The sequence below is a fragment of the Rhinatrema bivittatum genome, chromosome 4, assembly GCF_901001135.1.
Source record: "Rhinatrema bivittatum chromosome 4, aRhiBiv1.1, whole genome shotgun sequence".
Classification (NCBI taxonomy): domain Eukaryota; kingdom Metazoa; phylum Chordata; class Amphibia; order Gymnophiona; family Rhinatrematidae; genus Rhinatrema; species Rhinatrema bivittatum.
The window spans coordinates 168,947,061-168,969,973 of record NC_042618.1 but is presented as its reverse complement, the minus strand read 5'-3'; the positions used below and the strand labels follow the sequence as shown (position 1 = coordinate 168,969,973).

The 22,913-nt window shown below is 44.2% G+C and overlaps 1 protein-coding gene across 2 annotated transcripts in view; it reads right to left on the bottom strand.

Annotated features, from left to right (window-relative positions):
* The window catches only part of RPTOR (regulatory associated protein of MTOR complex 1), a 699,963-nt gene that overhangs the window by 577,011 nt on the left and 100,039 nt on the right, over positions 1-22,913 (bottom strand). For both annotated transcript variants that reach the window (XM_029599200.1, XM_029599201.1), the window contains exon 2: positions 8,491-8,593. In XM_029599200.1, the coding sequence (XP_029455060.1) occupies positions 8,491-8,593 (103 nt within the window). The remainder of the gene's footprint in view (positions 1-8,490; positions 8,594-22,913) is intronic.

Here is a 22,913-nt window from a genome sequence, read left to right as displayed (position 1 = left end):
AGCATTCTAGTAGCCATATTGGTTCTGGAAAAAAACTGAAATCTTTTTAGGTTATGGCACTTCTCATTCATCCTACATAAAAGGATTTGATAGTGTATCAGTTTAAGACCACATGGGTTTCTTCTTTAGATATATTAAGCAATCCCAACTATCAAATGAATCATTCTTCAGTTTACAGACTAAGAAACTAGATAGCAATTTGTTGCAGTTGTAAGCCAGAATTGAAATGTATTGGCAGAGCAGTGTATTTTCTGGTGGGGGAACGGCACAATCAGTACTGGAATAGCAGAAGGTGCTGCAGGGCAGGAATGAAATGCACTGGCAAAGCTGTGTGTGGGGGTCTCAGAACTGGAATAGTGGGCGGTGCTGCATAGCAAGTGCATTGGCAGATGTGTGTGTGAGGCTCTCAGTACTGGAATAGCAGAGTGTGCTGCAGGGCAGGAATGAGGTGCATTGGCAGAGCTGTCTGCGAGGGTCGGAATAGCAGAGGGTGCTGCATGTCCAGACCAAAGCGCATTGGCAGAGCTGTGTGGCACGTTCAAGTTAGAAGCACTAAAATTTACCAATACACTTAAAATATTGGCAGATTTTCCAGTTACTGGAGTTTCCCCTAACTCATGAACTTTCACTAGTTTTGGGGAAAAGCTTTTTATACCAAATTAAAAATCCCCTAGTGATTCTGTAATAGCCTAGAAGAAAAAAATATGAAAAAGCAGTTTTTCTGCAGTAGCTTCTGAATATCAAACATTAAACATTAAATACGCAGTACTGCTAGAAGCAAAATCACACAAATGATGAGAGAATGACAATCACAAATCATTTTTATGTACAAAGGTTTAATCAATGGCATTCTGGCTCCAGCATCCAACTTTATGATACAAAGTTCCTTCCTAAAATGAAGAATTATAGCATTTTAACTCAAGCAGCAGATGGCTTCCTCTGAAATTCCTGATATATTTTGGTAGTTCCCAAGCAAATTCATTCAGTCACCTTTCTGAATACCTACGCTCCCCTCTTCTGAAGAAAACCTGTCAAGCTTCTTGTTAAAAACTTGCTGTGTTTCTGAATGTTGCATCTTTTATGCCAAAACAACATACTATTTGAACTCTACAGGACCCAACAAGCCAATCCAGTTCTGCTAAATGAGAGTCCAATGCTGCACACAGACCACATCACTGTATGAATGGATAAAAAAACAGTGCAGGGAAAAGCAGAGTTGCTTACCTGAAACAGGTGTTCTCCTAGGACAGCAGGATGTTAGTCCTCACACCACGGGTGACAGATGGAGTCCGGCACGGAAAACTTAAGTCAAAGTTTCTAGAACTCTGATTGCAGGCTGAGCATGCCCAGCATGCCACTATCCACGCGGGGGTCCTTCTCCAGTCTCATAGGATAGAATTACAAGAAAATAAACTCAGGAGAAACCCAACTCCGCAGGGTGGCAGGCGGGTGGGTTTCGTGAGGACTAACATTCTGCCGTCCTAGGAGAACAGCAGTTAGAGGTAAGCAACTCTGCTTTCTCCTAGGACAAGCAGGATGGTAGTCCTCACACATGGGTGACATCCCTAGCTACAGGCTGTTCCTGAACAAAAAGTAAGACCAACAGACACCCAACCAGGTGCCAACAGATACATAAACACTGGTGCTGTTGGTAACAGGGAAACAGCCTGAACCCGAAAAAAGGGCCCTAGGCAGGAAGAGTTGGTTTCTAAAGCTGAAAGAGATCCCCGGAGGACAGAGTGGCCGAAACTACTATCACGTCTGCCCTCTCTGTCCAAACAGTAGTGAGTAGCGAAAGTGTGCAGGGAAGTCAATGTTGCAACCTTGCAGATCTCAGACACGGGGAATGCTCTCTCAGGTGGGCTACCGAAGCTGCCATGGCTCTGACTGAATGAGACTTGACATGGCCCCCAAGCTGCAGTCCCACTTGTGTATAGCAGAAGGAGATACAATCCGCCAACCAGTTAGAATCCGCAACCCCTAATCTGTTCTTATCAAACGAGATGAAGAGTTGTGTAGACTGCCTGAGGCTTGCTGTCTGCTCCAGGTAGAAGGCCAAGGCTCTCGTGCAATCCAAGCTGTAGCCCGTGCACCCTGGTGCGAATAAGGCCTGGGGAAAAAGGTGGGCAGGATGACTGACTGGTTAAGATGGAAATCCGTCACCACCTTAGACAGGAACTTAGGGTGCATGCACAAGAACACCCTATCATGGAAGAACTTTGTGTATGGTGGGTATGTCACCAACACCTGAAGTTCACTGACCCTGTGCGCCAAAAAACCGTAACCAAAAACACAACCTTCCAGGTCAAGTACTTCAGGTCACAGGTGCGTAGTGGCTCGAAAAGGATCCTTCACGAGACAAGCCAACACTATATTAAGATCCAAGAACACAGCAGGAGGCTGGCAGGGGAGGCTTCAACTGAAGCAGACCCAGTATAAAACGCCCACTATGGGTTGCACAGAGATGGGCAAACCATCCACCCCATGCTCTAGGCCCCGATGGCACTCAGGTGTTGGTCTTGAAACCAGCATCCGAAAGGTGTAGCAGATAGTCAAGTAGCCTTGGTGTGGAGCAGGAGTACAGATCTAAGCCGTGATGCTCACACAACACAGAAAACCTCCACTTCAGGCCATAAGACTTCCTGGTTAGGCGGCTTCCTGGAAGCCACCAGGATCTGAGACTCATTGTCCAACAGGGCAAGAAGCTGCAGGATTAGGCTCTCAACATCCAGGCTGTCAGAGACAATGCCCTGAGATTGGGATGGTGCAGCCTGCCCTGGTCCTGTGAAACGAGATCGGGGGAAGTTCCCAGAACAATCGGTTCTTGGATAGAGAGATCCCACAGAAGCAGGAACTAGATTTATCTCAGCCAATGAGGGGCTATGAGGATCATAGTCCCCCTGTCCTGCCAGAGCTTCAGGAGAGTCTTCATCACCAGTGGAAGTGGAGGATACACATACAGAAGGCCCTTGCCCCAATGATGGGCAAAGGTGTCCAAGGCTGGTTTGCTGTCTCCCCTGAACAGGGAGCAGAGTTGGTGGGAGGCGTAGAGATCCACATCTGGGGTTCCCCAGAAGCAAAGGTTTCAATCTGCTACTTCCTGATTCAGGGACCACTCAAGAGGCTGGAAGGCTTGACTCAGCCGATCTGCCACCATGTCCTATGCCCCGGCCAGGTACATGGCTCACAGCAGTATGCCCTGAGACTGAGCCCATGCCCAAATCTGAACTGCCTCCTGCCACAGGAGGAACGAGATTGTTACCTCCCTGCTTGTTGATGTACCACATCGCCACTTGGTTGTTGGTCTGGACCAGAACAGCTTTGTAGGACAAGCGATCCCTAAACGCCCACAGCGCATAATGGCTCACCCGAAGCTCCAGGAAGTTGATCTGACACTGAGCTTCCTGTGCAGACCACAGACCCTGTGTGAGGAGCCCCTCCACATGGGCACCTCATCCTAGGGTGGACGCATCAGTGGTAAGCACAACTTGGGTAGGGGGACACTGAAATGGAACCCCTTGCTCCAAAATTGGGCAGGCTCTCCCACCAAGACAAGGTGGCCCTGAGAGCTGGAGTAACATGGATGCATACGTGGAGGTCCCGAGTGGCTCAATGCCATTGGGACCGCAATGTCCATTGGGCTCTGCGCATATGCAAGCGAGCTAAGGGAGTAACATGAATGGTCGCGGCCATGTGGCCCAGCAGTCAGAGCATATGGCGGGCCAAAACCTACTGACTCCGGTGCACCTGTCCCCACAAGGGATGCCAATGCGAGCACCCGGTCACGAGTAAGATAAGCTTTGGCTTGAACTGTGTCCAGCAGGGCACCGATAAAGCTCAGCTGATGCGACAGGGTAAGATGGGACTTCGGGTAGTTGATGACAAACTTCAGGGCTCCAACACCCGAATGGTCAATTGCAGGGATTGAGAAGTCAATCATTAAAGTAGGGAAACACCTGCACCCCAGACGGCGGCGGTGTGCTACTACTACCACCAGACCCTTAGTGAAAACCTATGGGTTCGAGGCAAGGCCAAACAGCAACACTCTGTACTGGAAATGCCTCTCACCCTCTACAAACTGAAGATACTTACTGTGACCAGAGAAGATCTCAATGCGGGCATATGCATCTTTCAGATCGAGGGAGCAAAGCCAGTTGCCTCTTTGCAGGAGGGGAATCAGGGTGCCCAGAAAGACCATTTTGAACTTTTCTCTTTAGACAAACCTCAGGTCCAAAATAGGACATAGTCCCCCTGTTCTCTTTGGAATCAAGAAATAGCGAGAGTAGAATCCCTGCCCCTGCTGCCACAATGGAATGGATTCGACTGTTCTGGCCGTTACAAGGGCAGAGAGCTCCATCAAGAATATTTCCTGATGCGAGTACAGGCCCCAAGAGGGGCACGGGGGAGAGTCCAGAGGGACCCCAAAGATTCAACCGGTACCCTCGACGAACGATGAACAAGACTCACTTGTCTGAGGTGACACTGGGCCAGCAGTCCACAAAGAACCATAGCCAGCCGCCAACTGGAGGGCCCAGCATAGACTGTACAAATGGCTTACGCTCCCTCGCAGACAGTCCAAACCCCATAGCGGGTCTCGGCTGGGGCACTGGCTGAGGCCTAAGGGGTCCTCTGCTGTCTGGAGCAACCCCTACAGCCCATACACTGAGAACGGGCATGAAAGGCAGGAGGATAATACTCCCTTTGGCAATAAAAGGATCTCCTCTGGCCCTGCCACAAGGATTTTCTAGCAGAGGATGGTGGGTCCAATGTACTGGCAGAGAGATGCAAAGGGTCTTGTGGTGATCCTTCATCTGAGCCACAGCATCCCTTCACCTTGTTTCCAAAGAGGTTCTCACCAGAACACGGCAGGTCTGCTACATTCTCCTGGACCTCCGACTGAAGATCAAAGGCTCAGAGCCAAGCCATCCTGTGAACCCCAATGCCCACTGCTGCCACACTGGCCGCCATTTCAAACATGTCGTAGGTGGATCTCACTTTGTTTTTGCCACATTCCAGGCCTTGTTCGACGAGTGCTGACAAGGCAACCTGCTGCTGTTTAGGCAGGCGCTCAGAAATTTCTTGTACCTGCTTCCAGAGCTTCCTGGAGTATTCTACAGCTGGTAGGAGGCAATATGGGCGATCAACATAGCGCCCTGATACACCTTTCTACCCAGTGCATTGAGCACCCTGTGCTCCCGACCCAGAGGGGCAGAAGCATGGGTGCGGGAACACTTGGCCTTTTTGAAGGCAGACTCCACGACAACCGACTTTTGGGGAAGTTGGCGCCTCTCAAACCCCAAGGCCGGTTGGACTAGATAGGAAGCATCCACCTTCTATAATTCAGCAGAAGCATGGAGTTGGGATGCTCCCAAATCCTAAGAAGTAACTCCTTGAAGATATTAACAGGAACAGCCACCAACTCCTTTGGGGCATCAACAAACTGGAGAACCTCCAGCATCTTATATCTGGCATCCTCTGCTGTCAAAATCTGAAATGGAATGGTTTCTGCCATGGCCCGAACAAACTCAATGACGTCAGGTCCTCAGGCGGAGATCGGTGCCGCTCCTCCAGAGGGGATGGATCCAAGGGAAGATCCCCCGAATCATCCGATGATGACTCAGAGGTATCGACCCCCATATAGTTGCGATGGAGAAGGTAGAGAGAAGGGCAATCAAAATGATAAAGGGGATGGAACAGCTCCCCTATGAGGAAAGGCTTAAGAGGTTAGGGCTATTCAGCTTGGAGAAGAGACGGCTTGAGGGGGAATATGATAAAGGTCTTTAAGATCATGAAAGGTCTTGAACGAGTAGATGTGAATCGGTTATTTACACTTTCGAATAATAGAAGGACTAGGGGCATTCCATTAAGTTAGCAAGTAGCACATTTAAGACTAATCGGAGAAAATTCTTTCACTCAACGCACAATAAAGCTCTGGAATTTGTTGACAGAGAATGTGGTTAGTGCAGTTAGTGTAGCTGGGTTCAAAAAAGGTTTGGATAAGTTCTTGGAGGAGAAGTCCATTAGCGGCTATTAATCAAGTTTACTTAGGGAATAGCCATTGCTATTAATTGCATCAGTGGCATGGGATCTTCTTATGTTTGGGTAATTGCCAAGTTCTTGTGGCCTGGTTTGGCCTCTGCTGGAAACAGGATGTTGGGCTTGATGGACCCTTGGTCTGACCCAGTATGGCAATTTCTTATGTTGTTATGTTCGTACGGGGCATTCTCCTTACTGAGATCACCTGGAGACACCGTTGGAGGGCATCTGCCAAGGCCCCTCAACATGGGCACCGAGGCCCCCGAAGGGCTCAGAATCAGACCGGTTAACACCGGCCACGGCACCAAAAGGCCTCGACAGTGGTGCGGGCTGCGATGGCTTTCCTCCAAGGAGGAACCCATTATGGGAATCGCACTGGACGGAAACGAGGCAGCAATGGTGGCCGCTGAGACACTGATGGACTCCCAGGCACCAGCAGCGGCTGCATAGGGAGGACGCCAAGAAGAGCATTGAGGCGCTCTAGCAGTGGTGCTAACATCGAGGGTGCAGGCTCTGGCACCAGTGGACGCACTGGTGGGACTGGAAGCTCGATGCCCTGCAAGGCTCAAACAACCGCCAGTTGCACCCTGCGATCCAACTCTTCTTGAAAATCCACTGAAGACAGGGTGGACAAAGGAGGGGAAGCGTCACCAGATCTCCCTTGGAGCTCCAAGGGAATCCATGCCTGGTATTGGTATCGGTGGAGACTCCCAGGTTTCATGGAGGGTGGTGCATCCTCTCCGCGGGGGTTGCTTCGGGGGCATCACAGCAGACAGCGGTGCTGACCTGAGCCCGGTACTGTATGTAGACAGAAACTGATGGCGATGTTTCCTGGATTTCCCACTGTGCTCAGCCCGGTCTTTCCCTGACACCAAGGAGGAAGAAAATGATCCTGACATCCTAGAACAGGAAGAAACTGACAACTGCTGATTTCTGGCTCCCCTTTCTAGAGAATCCCGGTGGAGGGGTGGACAGCAAAGGCTGTGTGTCCATCGGTTTCCCCCCCCCCCCAAATTGGCATTGATGCCCCCTGATGCTGAAGTCGAGGGGTCTGACTTCTTCGATCTGAATATCTTCTCCATCTTGTCCAGGTAGGCGCGCCAGCAGTTGGGGGGTCATATGGTCGCAGAACCGACCCACCCCCCCCCCCCTCCCGAGTGTCATGCGATGCCCCTAGGCAGAGGATACACATGTCCTGTGGATCCATGAGGGACATAGTCCGAGGGCACTGAGGGCACCGCCGAAAACCCGATCACGCCATATGGAAAAAAGGTGGCGAGTGGTCGATGACCAGTGGGTACAGAGGGAACACAGTCAGGAATCAACCGCAAGGAAGGGGAAAAACTTACCGCACTGCCCAGCTTATTAAGCCAAGCGAATGGAGAGGGACCCTGCGCATGATAGTCAACGAATCGACCGAGAAAATCTTTCCAAAACCGAAACTGCACGAGCTCCAAAACCGCAAGATGATAGCTCCACGGAAAAGAAGAGAATGGAGAGGGACCCCGTGTGGACGCGTGAATAGTGGCATGATGGGCATGCTCAGCGTGCCAGTCAAAGTTCTAGAAACTGACAAATATTTTGTGCCAGGCTCCATCTGTCGTCACCCATGTGTGAGGACTACCATCCTGCTTGTCCCTGGGAGAATCAACTGTCATCACTTGTGTAACAGTGTCGTTTATGGCAACACCATAATAGTTAAAATTTGTCTAAAGTCAGACAATGCGGGGGCCCATGCTATTCATCCATTAGAAGACACTACATAGGTGTTTGAGTTTACTAGGCCCATGACACAACTAGAGGCCCATGTTTTCCAGGTAATGTTCCTTGTAATTTTTTGTGGACTGTGCATGCAAAAATGTTTTGTGCATGCACAAACTTGTGCACAGTGTTCTTCTATTTTCCTTTTCTTGTGCATGTTACATTTTCCTGTGTTTCATGACCTATAAGCTGTGCACAGACCGCTTACAAGGAACATTGTTTCCAGGATCCTCTTTTTAATGAGAGGGAATTTAGGGATGATCAAATTAAAAAATCATGTAGAGTTCTGGGCTTGCCCAGCGACAGTGCCATGTGGAGCACCTTGGCTCGACTCCCAGGTCAGCAGGGCTGGGGCTGCCACAAGGGTGGCTTCTGCAGCCCTTAGGGAGAAGGAAGTAGCAGCCATCATTCAATGGTGAACCTACTGGGCAGACTCTGGGTATATTCAAACCAGGTTCTGAAGGTAGCTGCAGTCTGAGGCTCCCAACCAAGGACAGTCACTGTAATGGCTGAGCTAGACAGGCGGTTTTAATATAGGATAAAACTCTGAGTGGCTGCAAATGAAGGCTCAGGGTTTGAGGCCAATTCAGACTGAGCTGGAAGCCCATAGGTTGAAACTGCTGGGGTGGAAGGGGAAAAAAATAAAAAAGTATGCTGTGGAGTTCTGAAGTATATTCCCACTCTCACACTCACCTATCCAACACTCCAGGCGGGCACAGGGAGTTGTCTTCACCACATCTGGAGGGTCCACGCCTACATTTAGGCACAAAACTAAGGCAACGCTAACAGTCTTCATCTGAAAAAGAAAGAAGAGTACAGGTCAAACAAATTATTTCAAATCTGAAGTTACACAATCTTTTAGACAAATTATCATATTCTTAATAATAAATAGAATGCTGTTTTAATTTAAAAAAAAAAAAGAGAGAGACTACAAAATTGATTTGGAAAATTACAATGGATTACATTTGCATACACAAATACCCAGCTTATTATCATGTACACCTCAATGATTCCTTAGTAATTCGCCTCTTCTCTGCTGTGGAAAAGAACGGAGCATGAAGATGAAACACCTTGATGAGGGTGGTGTATGCCTGAAATGCTGTTTCAGAGGAGATGGTGAAGACGAGAACAATAATGGAATTCAAAAGGGCATGGGATAAACACTGCGGATCCCTAGAGGCAAAAGGATGGAAGTGAAGAAAAGGGACTCTATGTTAGGATTTGCGGCCCATGGGGAACCCCCACGAGCTGCGGTACTCATCACAGTCAGCCCTGACGCTGTCAGCAGCCGCGAAGGCCCGGATGCTACCTACAGCTGGGCTTCACTCACAAGGCGCAGGATGCTGCCATGACTACTACCACCCATCTAGGCTTCCTTAGGTGCACATGTGCCCAACATTCCCCCCTTTTAAAGGACCATTGGCAGGAACTAAGTGGTGGCACCAGTAATGATCAGAAGGGACTGCCTATTTAAACCCCACTTGTACTCATTGTCTTCACATCAGCAACAGGTCTCCTGGCTAGCAGTGCATGTTGCCAGTATTCCTGATTCCTGCGTGTCTTATTCTCCAGCCTTGCTTCATCCAGCTTTGTCCAGACTTGTCCTTCAGCCTTGCCGAGCCTTCTCCACTACAAGCCCCACAGCCTGACTTAGAATCGTTCCATCTCTTATGTAAATAAACAAATGCTAAATCACGCTTACAAGCTATCATGAGGTCGGCTCCTTGCCTCCCTCCCATGCATAGAGTACTTTATCTTCGTTCTCCCTTTCTTTATTTCCTACTCCCAGTTAAGGCATCCTTGTTATAATGTAACTTTATGCTCCTTTAAATTGTCTCTTGTTGATTGGTTAGTTATAATTACTGCTTAGTTCGATGTAAACAGAGTTGATTTGATTTATATCAAGAAAGTCGGTATAGAAAAGCCTTAAATAAATAAATAATGCAAGAACAGGTCCGAACATTAAAGTAGCCCCCAGGATAAAAGTATGAAGTACCGCGTGTGGTCTTGTGTCCAAATCTCTAAATTGCCTAAGCCACCTAGAGCCAAAAGGTGAAAGGCTCTGATTCATTCTGCCAGTCTCGTCATTCTCCGGTCCTCCAACATGAGAGAAATAAATCATGCTCTCTGCTACTCGAGTCAGTCCTTTCAAGAACTGCCGCTTCTGTATCATGATACTGGAGTCATTTGTGCTGGAAGAGTACACTGCTGCCGACATTTCTAAAAGCAGCTGTAAAGACGCACACGAAACGGTAAGTAGCAAGGAGGGCCAGGCTAGGAGTTGAGCAACAATCCTCCCCAAAGCCTCATAATTATACAGCTGCTGTCTGAAACCCCCCGCATATTTATATGCAGCGCCTTTCCCTGCAGCTACATCCTGTTCCTTGGTGCATCTCAAGGGAACTCACTACTCTGATCCCAAATATGAAAACCCAACACAAACCACCAAGCAGCAGGTCCCAAGACACCTATTAAATAGTCAACACTCCAGGCAGAGCTTCCATAAACACTCTGCTTGCCTCTGCAATTGATTGCATTTAAAAGAGAGTAACCAATATCCGCTTCTCAGTGACGGCAAAACTCCGCCTCCCCCCCCCCCCCCAGAGCCAGACATCTCCAGTCTCCATAGACAAGCAGTATTATGGCCCAGACTTCTTAAATACATGATGTGCACACACACTGGGAAGGAATTTGGTCTATCTAGCAACTGCTTTTTATCAAAAGGCAGAGCTGATTATAAACCAGATTACGGTATTAACTTTTCTGCCAGTGACACTGGGTAAGCAACCTCAATGCTTGAATACCACACACTACTTTCATGACATTCAAACTGAATACACATGTGAAATCTGAAAATACAAGGCTGGGGGCGGGGGAGGGGATTAAACTGCATGCTCTTTGAATGACCAGAAATCCTAACCAAGGACAAACTTGCAGGCTCTGAAGCCCCATCCAACCAGCTAGATACATAGAACATGACAGCAGGCAAAGCCCATCCGGTCAATCCAGTCAGAGGAAGATGGGCAGCGCTGGGCAACGGTGCAGCAGTGGACAATGGAGTCACCGTCACCTCCTAACCATCTACTTTCAGAACTGCCTTTTCTTCAGGTTGTAATCATATGATCAATACAGGACACTTGCAATAAATGATGCAATCAAAACAATCATTTTCCTTTATCAATATTTTATATTGTATTGTATCATGCATTCCCAACGACATGGAATTCATTGCCAGAGGTTGTGGTGAAAGTTATTTGTAGAGTTGCGTTTAAAAAAAAGTTTGGACAAGTTCCTGGAGGAAAGGTCGATTACCAATTATTAAGGGAGAGTTGAAGAAATCCACTGCTTATTCTTGGGATAAGCAGCTTGGAATCTATCTACCCCTTGATTTCTTTCCAGGTACTTGTGACCTGGCTTGGCCACTGCTGGAAACCGGATACCGAGCTTGATGGACCCTTAGTCTGACCCAGTATAACAAGCCTTATGTTATATTCTTACGGAGATATTCATTTCATGCCTGGCTCTGTCAATGGCATCATTGTGTTTCATGTCAAACATTTAAAGGCACACACAGACAAAAAAAAACCCCACAATGCTGAGGACAATACTCAGTTTAAAGTAAAATATGAGTTCATATTTTATTACAAAGATTTGCTTGGCCAGCACAGCAGCAATAAAACAGATAGTTGTAAACGAAGGCTCATGGTGCCAGCTCCCAGCCCTGGATCCCATCCCATCTGAGCCAGAAACCCAAAAGAGCAGGAAAATACTGCCAAGACAAAATAAATAAATAAATAAAAAAGGCATCACTTGGACCTTAGCCCAAGGAAGCAACTCAAATAAGTATTTCAATTCCCCCTAAGGGTGCATCAGAGCTGCCACCTTGTCCTGAGTCTGTGTGTAACCTTCATTCTCATTCCTAGTGGTTTCAAAATTTGAAATGCATTAGTTTTAATTTGTCCATCACTCATTTTTCCCCAAACTGGTTGGAGGAGCTGTCCAGACCATTGTGCTGAACAGCAGCAAAGTGTCTGTGAAGGTAAATGGGATTATTTATTTTATATTTGAGTTCTGGCACCATAGAGATCATTCTGGTTATTTTTTGGGTCAGCGCCTCCAAGCCTTGCCTTGTGGACCTGGATTTATTTGAAATGCATCACTTTTGAACTGGTGCCACTGTTTTTCTTTCAGTACAATATATGCCCATCAAAATATTTTTCAGTTTACTTAGCAATCCTTGATTCCATTACAGCCTCCTAGTAATGGAGAAAATATATGCCAGGTATTCTCTAGGATATTCCCATAGCTAGGATTTGAGAGTGTACAACTCTGAAGCTGTGGTAAGATCCCTGAAAATCAGGGCAAAACTGCAATCTCCCCATTTTTACAAATAAAGTATTGCAACCAGACTGCCAAAAAAAAAAAAAAAAAGTTAAACGCTGTTTGTGGGCTTATGTCGAAGTTAGGTGGAACAAACATTACAAAAATCCCAGTCAACTGTCTCAGAAAAAAAACAAACAAAAAAAATTATGCCAGGGTGGTGCTGGAATATTCTTAAATTACATACAGATTACAGATCTGGGGAAAATATGCTAATCTTTAATGTATAACAGTCTTCCTTATTGTGCACCTTAAAATACAGAAGCTTGTCATGGCATAACTTTCACAAATTAATACCAATGGACATAAACCACATTATTATCATCTTATGGACAAGAGAAACGCTTGTGGGCTTTAAAAAAGCAAAAAAATACTAATCAAAGGAAGGCGACAGGAAGAGAGATAAATGGCAGAAACGCGACTCATTCATGAAGAACATCGGAAAGGGGTAGTAAAGTCAAGTTATCTAAACCTGCCCAAATCTCCAGCCACGGCATTACTCACTGAACAGCAGAATTACTGATAATAAAAAATAAATAAATAAATAAAAGTGGCTGCTAAATGCTTTTATCAGTCAAAGAATATCACTTACATCGGGGTTTGCAGCTTTTCTTTCCCCATTTTTAACTTATGCACATCAATATCTTAACTCTGCGCAGACAGGGTAGCAGGGCAGTTAAACCATTCATGTCAGTGGCTTCAAGGCTCTCCTTTGCTCGACTGAGGCAAACAGTCACCCGCTCCCCCCCATCCCTTGGGTGTTCATTAGGATTCACAGAAAACGAAAACCTTAGAGCTAAGCGAAGATCCTACAAATGTATAATTTATAAAGAAAGCTGAAAAACTACAGCATGCAACAGTCATGGAGGGGAGAGGGGGACAACCAGCTCTGTAAGAATACGATTTCTGCAGTCCCAGCCGACTCTAAGTGTGTATCCCACAGCCTCAGCTGAAAAACGTTCTGCAAATAACTTAAAAGTGTCCTAAGTGCACAAACCCACAGCTGAATTGTCCCCTTAAATAACTCCTAAGCAGAAATACTAAATTAATTCTTTGCCCCAGTCTTTACTGAGTAGAACTTTGAGGACCTACCCACACAAAAAAACAGTCTTTGATGGTGATGATTGTGAGCACCTAATGCAAATCTTTATGATAATGGAAGATGTAATAGAGCAAACTGACGAACAAAATCACCAAGACCAGATGGTATTTACCCCAAAATTCTGAAAAAAACAATCATAAAACTGCAAACTTGTTGCTAGTAATCTGTAACCTATAATTTATAATAACCAAAATACCTAAAGACTGGATGGTGGTCAAAGTAATACCTATTTTTAAGAAGAATTCCAAGAGTGATCCATGAAACTAGAGACCAGTGAACATGATGTCAGTACTGGGCAAAATGGTACAAATTATTCATCAAAACAAAACTGCTAGCCATATAGACAAAATGAGGAAAGAGTCAATATGGTTTTAGCAAAGGGAAGTCTTGCCTTACAAATCTATTCAATATTTTTGAAAGTGTAAATAAACATGTAGGTAAAGGTAAGAGTTAATTATAGTGTATTTGGATTTTATATATTTATTCAATTTATATTCAGCTGATGCACCAATCTCAGTTAATTACAACACACAATAAATACAATACATCAAATATAATACAATTTTAAACATAAAAAGAAAAAAAAAAGCAAGCTGCAAAGCACAATAGCTACATGGAGAGCAACCATAACAAGCAGCAAGAAGAGAGAAATCTCAATCAGAAAAAGCTAGAGAAAAGAAATAGTATTTTAGAAGCTTCCTAAACCAAAGATCACTCTCTTATCTAATATCTGCTGAGAGGCTATTCCAAAGTGCTAGTCCAGTAATACTAATAATCCACTTGTGAGATACCACTAAGTGAGCTTGAGAAATGGGTGGGTTCTCTCGGAGATGATGAGATGAAGAACAAAGGCAATGGGTGGGATTTGTTGCATTTGGTAGTCTGCTGGGCTCCCCCCCGCAAACCGCCACCTTATCACCAGACTTGAGCTGCTGTCACCAGCCCCTCGCAGTCACCAAGGAACCTCCATACAGCCGCGTGGCAGGCTGCCCCTTTCCACTGGGCCCCAACGTTCTTGATTCAATGCGTGGCAGAACTCCGCCAAAACTCTTCCAGGCCTCCCCTAGGCATGTACATGCCTGACAACTCCTGATTTAAAGTGCCTACGGCGAAAAATCTCCTGTGGCGCCTACTGATGACTTCACGAGCTCTGGCCTATAAAAGGCCCTTGCTTCCCCCTTCAGTCCTCTCCTTGGAAATAGGTCTCCCAATGTTCCTTAGTATGAGTTGCCTCAGCATTCTCTAACTTCATTCTCAAGTTCCTGTGTTCCAGTTCCTTGTTCCTCATCTTCATTCTTCAGTTCCTGTATTCCAGTTCCTGTGGTTTGTGTCTCCCTCTTCAATTCCAGAGGTCCTTGTCTTCATCTTCAGTGTCTGTAGTCCTTCAGTTCTGTGTTCCTGGCCTGTCATTCTGCTCCTTGCCTTCCTGCCCTGCCTACCCCCATCCCTTCTTCCTATGGACAGACACCTGGTATTAACCTTGGCCTGTTTCCTGGACACGCCCTTCTTGCAACCTGTCATTGACCACTGCCTGACTCTCGGACCCTTCCTACTTGCTGCCTGCAACCATAGTCTGCTTCCGGACTGGCCTCAATCATTCCTGTTCCAACACAGCGATATTGATGGATTTCTCCACCCGCAGAAGCCTCCACCTAAGACCCCAGCTCTAGCACCCAAAAGTTCAACCCGAGGGGAACATGGGCTGGTATAGGTGAAGCTCTAGCTGACCCTCTGCCTCATCCAGGTCCACCTGCTGACTTTGGGAACTTGCAGGGCTCCTCCTTGCAGGCTGCATTAACCCCATCTTGGCCTAAGGGTCCATGCCCATAACAATAACTATGCATGGAACAAACAATACATACATTGAAAACATTTGACAAAGTCATAAGAATGTAAGTACCACCATGTTGAGTCAGACCAAGATCCATTGAGCCAATCATTCTGTCTTCAACAGCGGACAATCCAGGTCACAAGTACCTGACAGAGCCAATAAAGTACATGTATTTCCTGTTACTCTAGGGATAGCAATAGCTTTATTTAGCCTATCTGCCAAATAATATGTTATGGATGAATCCTCCAAAAATCTGTCCAAACCTCTTATGTTCAAAACTTGTTTATTAGCCATCAGAACATAGCATAACATGTATTATGTTCCTTATACATGAAATGCAATACTGTATAATAAAGCAAAACAGATCAGCTAGAATAACTTGATTTCCCCTTCCACTCTTCCCAAAACACCATTCCCCTGAACTTACCCTAACCCCATCCCCCATTCATGTTAACTGACCGACTGAATAAAAGAAGGACTGAATACAGTCTTGCAGGAATCTTCATTTATACATAATCATTTAGAATTAGACTGCAGGCTTTGTGTATGGCCACCATATAACAAAAGTCTGTTTCCTCTTAGTTAGTGAGCCATTCTTACTGGAAAGAAGATCCATTAATAAGAGATCATTAATATTAATTTTCCACCGTAGTATTGATGGGACTTGTGGGTGTCTCCAGGATCGTAATATGGATAATTTTGCCAAGAGAAATAACTGAGATCCATAATTTTGAGAAAAGGAGTTTGAAGTGAAAGAAGATAGATCACCAGACAAAGCAGATATGACATCCATATGCTAATATATATCTAAGTCTTGCCCAATATATGCATATACTTTCTTCCAGAAATCATGAATTTTGACAAGTCCAAAACATATGACCAAGAGTGCCCACATCCATAAGAACATAAGGCTTGCCATACTGGGTCAGACGAAGGGTCTATCAAGCCCAATATCCTGTTTCCAACAGTGGCCAAGCTAGGTCACAAGTACCTGACAAGATCCCAAGGGGTAGATGGATTCCAAGCTGCTTATCCTAAGCATAAACAGTGGATTTCTGCAACTTTACCTTAATTATTAATGGACTTTTCCTCCAGGAAATTGTCCAAACTTTTTTTTTTTTTTTTTTTTTTTTTTAACGCAGCTATACTAATAGCTATCACCATATCCTCTGGCAATGAATTAGAGCATGGCCCTGGGGAGGAGGATCATGCTGAAGCTACCAGCACTGCAGCATAGGAAGAATTTTCCCAAGGCACACTGATTGAGAAGCACTGCCCTAAAATCTAGCCCTGCCAGTGCAGCAACAGTGCTCAGCTACGTAGGTACCGTAGACGACAGATCTCTCAAAATCATGATATCCCTGCACCCCCAAAGCTGACCACTAGAAGCTGTTGTTGGGTAATGGTAGGGATCCCATCTCCAGGGTTGCTCTAAATATTGCCTTCATGGCATCCACAGCCCTGGCCAGGTAGAAGCTGGACTTGGTTAGCCTGTTTCTTGATTGAGTGAATTTCCAAATATTGAGCAGTTTCTTCCCCATAATGCAGAATATGGAAGAATCTGACCAACTCAAAGCAAGAGAAGTCGGAGGTTGTATATAAAAAAGCCTTGACATCATGCTGTACAAGAAATATGCTTTGGTTGATTTCTTCCAGCTTACAGTCCTAGACAAAATACCCAAGGTTGTTCTGTATTCAACTGTAGAAAGTACTTTTACCACATGAAACCTTATGAGCATTTCTCATTTAGTAACACAGCCAAATTCATCAACCATGCCATCATCCTAACATCAGTGTCTTAGACAGTCTTGGATCAAAAAGCTTTGCAGCACTGGTTGGCAACAAATTCTCATCTAGGAATAAAGCCCTTCACTTTTTTCTTTTTCTTCCTGGCTTGTGAGTGCAGACGCATTTAGATTCTCAAAACAGCAGACTATCTTGGCCACAAGTTGAGAAATATCTTAACAAATGTGCTGTATCTGCTGCATCCAATTCAGAAACAGTGTCTGCAGAAATAAGTGGCCACAGAAAATTAAGTACACGACATCATACACATCCCACTGCATCACCTTCTCCAGAAGAATCTTTATTTTTAATACATTTTCAATTGAGATCACCCCCAGATCTCAGTTTTACTAGAACGTTTGAGTGTTGCTAATTTCGCACCGTATATTTCTTCTGGTTTCCTATGAAAGATTTTAAACTTACAAACAGGTTTGTACATTTTGTAAGTTTTTGTTTTGCAGATAGATCTTTTCCAGCATGCCAACCTCAAGAAATTCTTACAAAGCAATCTTACGCCACAACTAGAACCTCCAACTGCAGTAATATGGAGATGCTCATCCACTGTGTGGCATCACATGTCCATCAGCCACCCAAAATCTTTCCCAATTCCTACCTTTTCCTGTATATTTTCTAGTATACTCTGCCCTATGTCTGCTCTTGCCTGTCATGATACTGAGGCAAAATCCCAGTTGCGGTATTACCATAAAGTTTAGAATCCTCTCCCTTGCAAGTCTACCCAGCTGCAAGATACAGCGCTTCATGGATTTCTTCTTGCAATGTCTTCACTGAAGAACCATATTCCAGAGCTAAAAAAAGGGCTTCCCCAGTAGGTAACTAGTAGCATTGTCTGAATTTAAACACTACGGGCAGTTGATATTTAGGCCCTTGCATAAATGTATTTCTTCGCTGAATAAAGGTGTCAAGTTACTTACAGTTGAAGTTATTGCTGAGAATCTTTTGGAGAAGGTCTGAGAGGTGCATGTTCACCATTTCAAGCCTGATGTCACAAAAGGGTCAAGAACAAGGGAGTCCCATATTCTTCTTTTTGCCCTTCTTTGCTTCTCATGAAGTTGGGGGGTGGGCAGGGGGTTCTGTTTGCAGAACATTTTGTGCATGTAAGGATGTGTGTGGTCTCCCTCAAAACATTCAGAAATGCCAATTTGGCAGTATTTGGAAAAACAGACAACGTGAAAATACTTCCGTATGTCAGGAAATAGTACCATCACTTTGGCAGAGAGAGGGGAAGAAAAAAAAAAACTAAGCATATGGTGATTTAATAGCTCACATATATAAACATGACTACAAAATGTATGCTATCCTTAGAAACTTTTCAGTCTATCAGCAATGAAGAAAACAGTAATTTGTCCAGAATTAAATAAACTGAATTATAAAAATATAGCACTGCTAAACTATGACTGTATACATTTAACATTAGTGAACTACATCAGAAAAAGCAGAAACTAATTTACATTTAAAACCATGCCCTACATTGGGCATAAGAACATAAGAAGTTGTCATAACGAGTCAGACCAAGGGTTCATCAAACCCAGCCATCCTGTTTCTATCAGAGGCCAATCCAGGTTACAAGTATCAGGCAAGTATCCGAACATTACTAATGCCAGTAATAGCAGTGTCAATAGTAGCAGTTTATAGACTTCACCTCCAGAAACTTATCCAAACCTTTTTTAAACCCAGCTACACTAACTGTTCTAATCACATTCTCTGGCAATGAATTCCAGAGCTTAACTGTGCATTGAGTGAAAAAGAATTTTCTTTGACTTGTTTTAAATGTGCTACTTGCTAACTTCATAGAGTGCCCTTTAGTATCTCTATTATCTGTAGTAATATCTCTAGCCCTCTCATGATTTTATAGACCTCTATCATACTCCCACTCAGCCATCTCTTCTCCAAGATGAACAGCCCTAACCTCTTCAGCCTTTCCTCATAGGGGAGCTGTTCCATCCCCTTTATCATTTTGGTCGCCCTTCTCCAATACATTTATATCTTTTTTGACATACAGCGACCAGAACTGCACACAGTACTCAAGGTGCAGTCTCACCTTGGAGCAATACAGAGGCATTATGACAGTCTTCATTTAATTCACCATTGCCTTCCTAATAATTCCTGTTTGCTTTTTTGACCACAACAGCACACTGAGCTGACAATTTCAATGTAATATCCACTATGATGCCTAGATCTTTTTCCTGGGTTGTAGCTAATAATATGGACCCTAATATTGTGTAAGTACAGCGTGGGTTATTTTTCCCTATATGCAACACCTTGCACTTGTCCACATTAAATTTCATCAGTCAACTGGATGCACCATCTTCGTCTTACAAGGTCCTCCTGCAATTTATCACAATCCACTTGTGATTTAACTACTCTGAATAATTTTGTATCATTTGAAAATTTGATCACCTCACTCATCATATCCCTTTCCAGATTATTTACAAATATATTGAAAAGCACCGGTCCAAGTACAGATCCCTGAGGCACTCCACTGTTTATCTTTTTCCACTGAGAAAACACCATTCAATCCTACTCTCTGTTTCTTGTCTTTTAACCAGTTTGCAATCTAGGAAAGGACATGTCCTCCTATCCCAAGACTTTTTAGCTTTCTTAGAAGGCTCTCATAAGGGACTTTGTCAAATGCCTTATGAAAATCCAAATACACTACATCTACTGGTTCACCTTTATCTACATTTATTAAGCTCTTTAAAAAAAAAAAAGTAGCAGATTTGTTAGGCAAGACTTCCCTTGGATAAATCCATGCTGACTGAGTCCCATTAAACCATGTCTTTCTATATGTTCTGTTATTTTGTTCTTTAGAATAGTTTTCACTACTTTTCCCGGCACTGAAATCAGGCTCACTGGTCTACAGTTTCCTGGATCATGCCAGAGCCCTTTTTAAATATCGAGGCACAGTCTGTTAAATGTTTCTCCTGTGTTTTCCAGGGCAGGGGTCAGTAACTCCAGATTCTCCTCCAAAGCAGTGCAGGGACAGCCCAGCACCTGTACGCAAGCTGAAAGGCAGGCCAAGGAAGAGAGAGTTTTTCCCAACCCACAGGCTGATGCAGTAAGACATACGTTAAAATGGGCGCTCGTATTGAGCACCCGTATTCCTTAGACGCACACAACCAGGTCTCCTGGATGCAATATTTAAATGAGCTGCTGCGTTAAAAAGAGTGCGCTAGGGAAGAATGGTGCATCCTTAGCGCTCCAATGCATCGGGCGCCCACTATTGTAACTGGCACTCAATACGAGCATCCCTTTTATCCTGCTTCTGGTCGATTTCGGCCAATATACACGCACAATGGCAAGAGGAGAAATCGGCCTGGAGAGCCTCTATTGTGCGTGCATATTGCGCATTGAGAATTTTTTTTTTCTTCAAGCCATACAAACACCGCAAACAGATTTAAGTATCGCAACAATACTATGAGGAAGAACCACAGAGGACAGTATTTTATTTTTTTTTAAGTTCTCCTGAGCCCTTGACTCGTGTGTATTGACTTAACGCCAGCTCCAAGGGTGGAGTTAAATTTGCCACATTGAAAACTGTGCGTTGGGCACCCAGCGATTTTCTGCATCAGGGGTAATAGCGAACAGCCTCGTCTACGTGGAATTTACATGTGACGAGCGCTATCGGCTAGGCATACGTTTTGGACGCGCTAATCTCCTTATTGTGTCAGGTCCTAGTCTAACGTGTTCAAAATGCATGTCCAACCACGCGTAAACCTGTACGCTAGGCTGGGCGCACTTTATTCCGTTGGTCTGCCAGAGAGGAAATAGTCTGCAGGTCCTCTGAGGGGGGGGGGAATCTTGGATGAATGTGGACAGCAGCTTCAGGGTAGCTGCTTCTCTCATCCTGTTCACATTTTCTTCAGTTCCAGGATGGAGATCATCCAAAGAAGGCAGGTATGCTGTAATCCACAGACAGGATTGCATACTCTCCCCCTCTGATTGAGGGATGCACTATTATGCAACAAAGCATTACATACAATTCCTAGATACAGCAGCTACGCCACTGTTTACTTTGAAATAAAAGTACCTTCCTTGTAAATACTGTTAGTTGTTAGAAAGCATTTTGAAGAACTGAAAGTAGCAGAGAAAATATTTAAAATGGTAAGCTAAAACGTCTCATAATGATCCTTCTGAAAGAAAATACTTCTTTAGAACAATTTCTTCTTTTTCCACAATTTCAATAACTGGAACTCAATCTGTGAAAAAAATGGAAGCTTTTCATTACATTTACTATCACACATCCATGCACTATAGCAAGTTAAAATTGACATTAAAATATTAACTGTGAAACTTAGCATATGGTGCATATACAGCTCTGCCAATGCACCTTATTTCTGCCCTACAGGACCCCCTGCTATTCCAGTACCAAGCCCCTCACACACGGCTTTACCAATACACCTCACTCCTGCCCTGCAGCACGTCCTGCTAGTCCAGTATCAACACCCCCAGACACAGCTCTGCTAGGACACCGCTGCATTTTCTAGAGCAGTAGTCCCCAACCCTGTCCTGGGGGCCCACCAGCCAGTTGGGTTTTCAGAATATCCACAATGAATATGCATGAGAGAAAATGTGCATGCACTGCCTCCATAACATGCAAATTTTCTCTCATGCATATTAATTGTGGATATCCTGAAAACCAGACTGGCTGGTGAGCCCCCCCAGGACAGGGTTGGGGACCACTGTACCACACTCACAGTAGGAATGTGAGCAGGAAGGCATCTATAAAAATTTAGGGATGGATGAAAGTGCAAATCAGCACAAACTGCTGACAGAAAAGACCAGTAAAAAAATACTAAAGGAGAATTAAATTGATTTTTAAAAGTACCGTAATTCAAAATAAGGTGCAAGTTATCAATCAACTTGCAATCAATCCCTGCACTTTCCTATAGCTTTGGAATAGCAGGCTGGCACGATAAAAGATCTTAGAACAGTTGGATGAAAGAATAAAGTATAAATAAGTGAAAGTATAAAATGTATTTACGTCACCTATGCTACTAGGCTGCTTACAAGAAAACATTCATGACAAATAGAACACTAACAGATAAAATACAAATAGTGCTACATTTAATTTTTAGAGTATTTCTAACAAAAATCATCAGAACTATTGCATAATAGAGGAACTCATATCACCACAAACAATCTAACATTCCTTAAAATATCACATCAGACATTCCTCATATGGGGTATAGCATTAAAAACAAAAACGTTTGATGTTAATAAAGCCACTTGATGGCTAATAAAAGTGGTTTTGACGTTAATAAAACCACTTGATGGTTAATAAAAAAAATACTTGATGGTCATAGAGAAGTTACCCATAAAAATCAGTAAATGCCAAGAGCTGAAGGAGGAATGGGCCTTATAGAAACAGGCTGTACATAAAGAACTATTACTTCACAAATCCAACATTGATCAAAACCTGACTCAGGAATTGTGAGCTTAAATCTTAGGATGAGATCAATAATTGCAGCACAGGATAGTGGATTACAGACAAGATGGTTCACAGCCAGCATAGAAAAATTTGGCAAAACAGAACTAGAAACTGTTAAATACCTCAACACTGGATGTAATTACTGATGTCAGAAGGCCTATATAAAGAAAGGCATAATAAAAGTAGCACGTCTCATCCACTGAAAATCGTGTAAACATATCACGTACAGAAAAGCATTGGGATCATGATTATGAGAGTATTGTAAGGAAGGAAGAAGTTGTGATCACCTGGTACATTCCTATCCCAATGCAAGAAAATTGGATATTGTAGTAAATGACAAATGCACAAGGACAACAATGCTGGCAAAAGCATCAGTACCAAGTGACTATTCTGTGGAGGATACAGAGAGAGAAGATCAAGTATCCCATGATGCAGTCACAGACCAAAAAAGTGTGACAGAAATTGTTCCAACTGAATCGGATGCCACTGGCCTGATTAAAAAACTTCTAAGCACATCTAGACATATTGCCTGTGCATATAATACCTTATGAACTCCAGAAGGAAGCTGT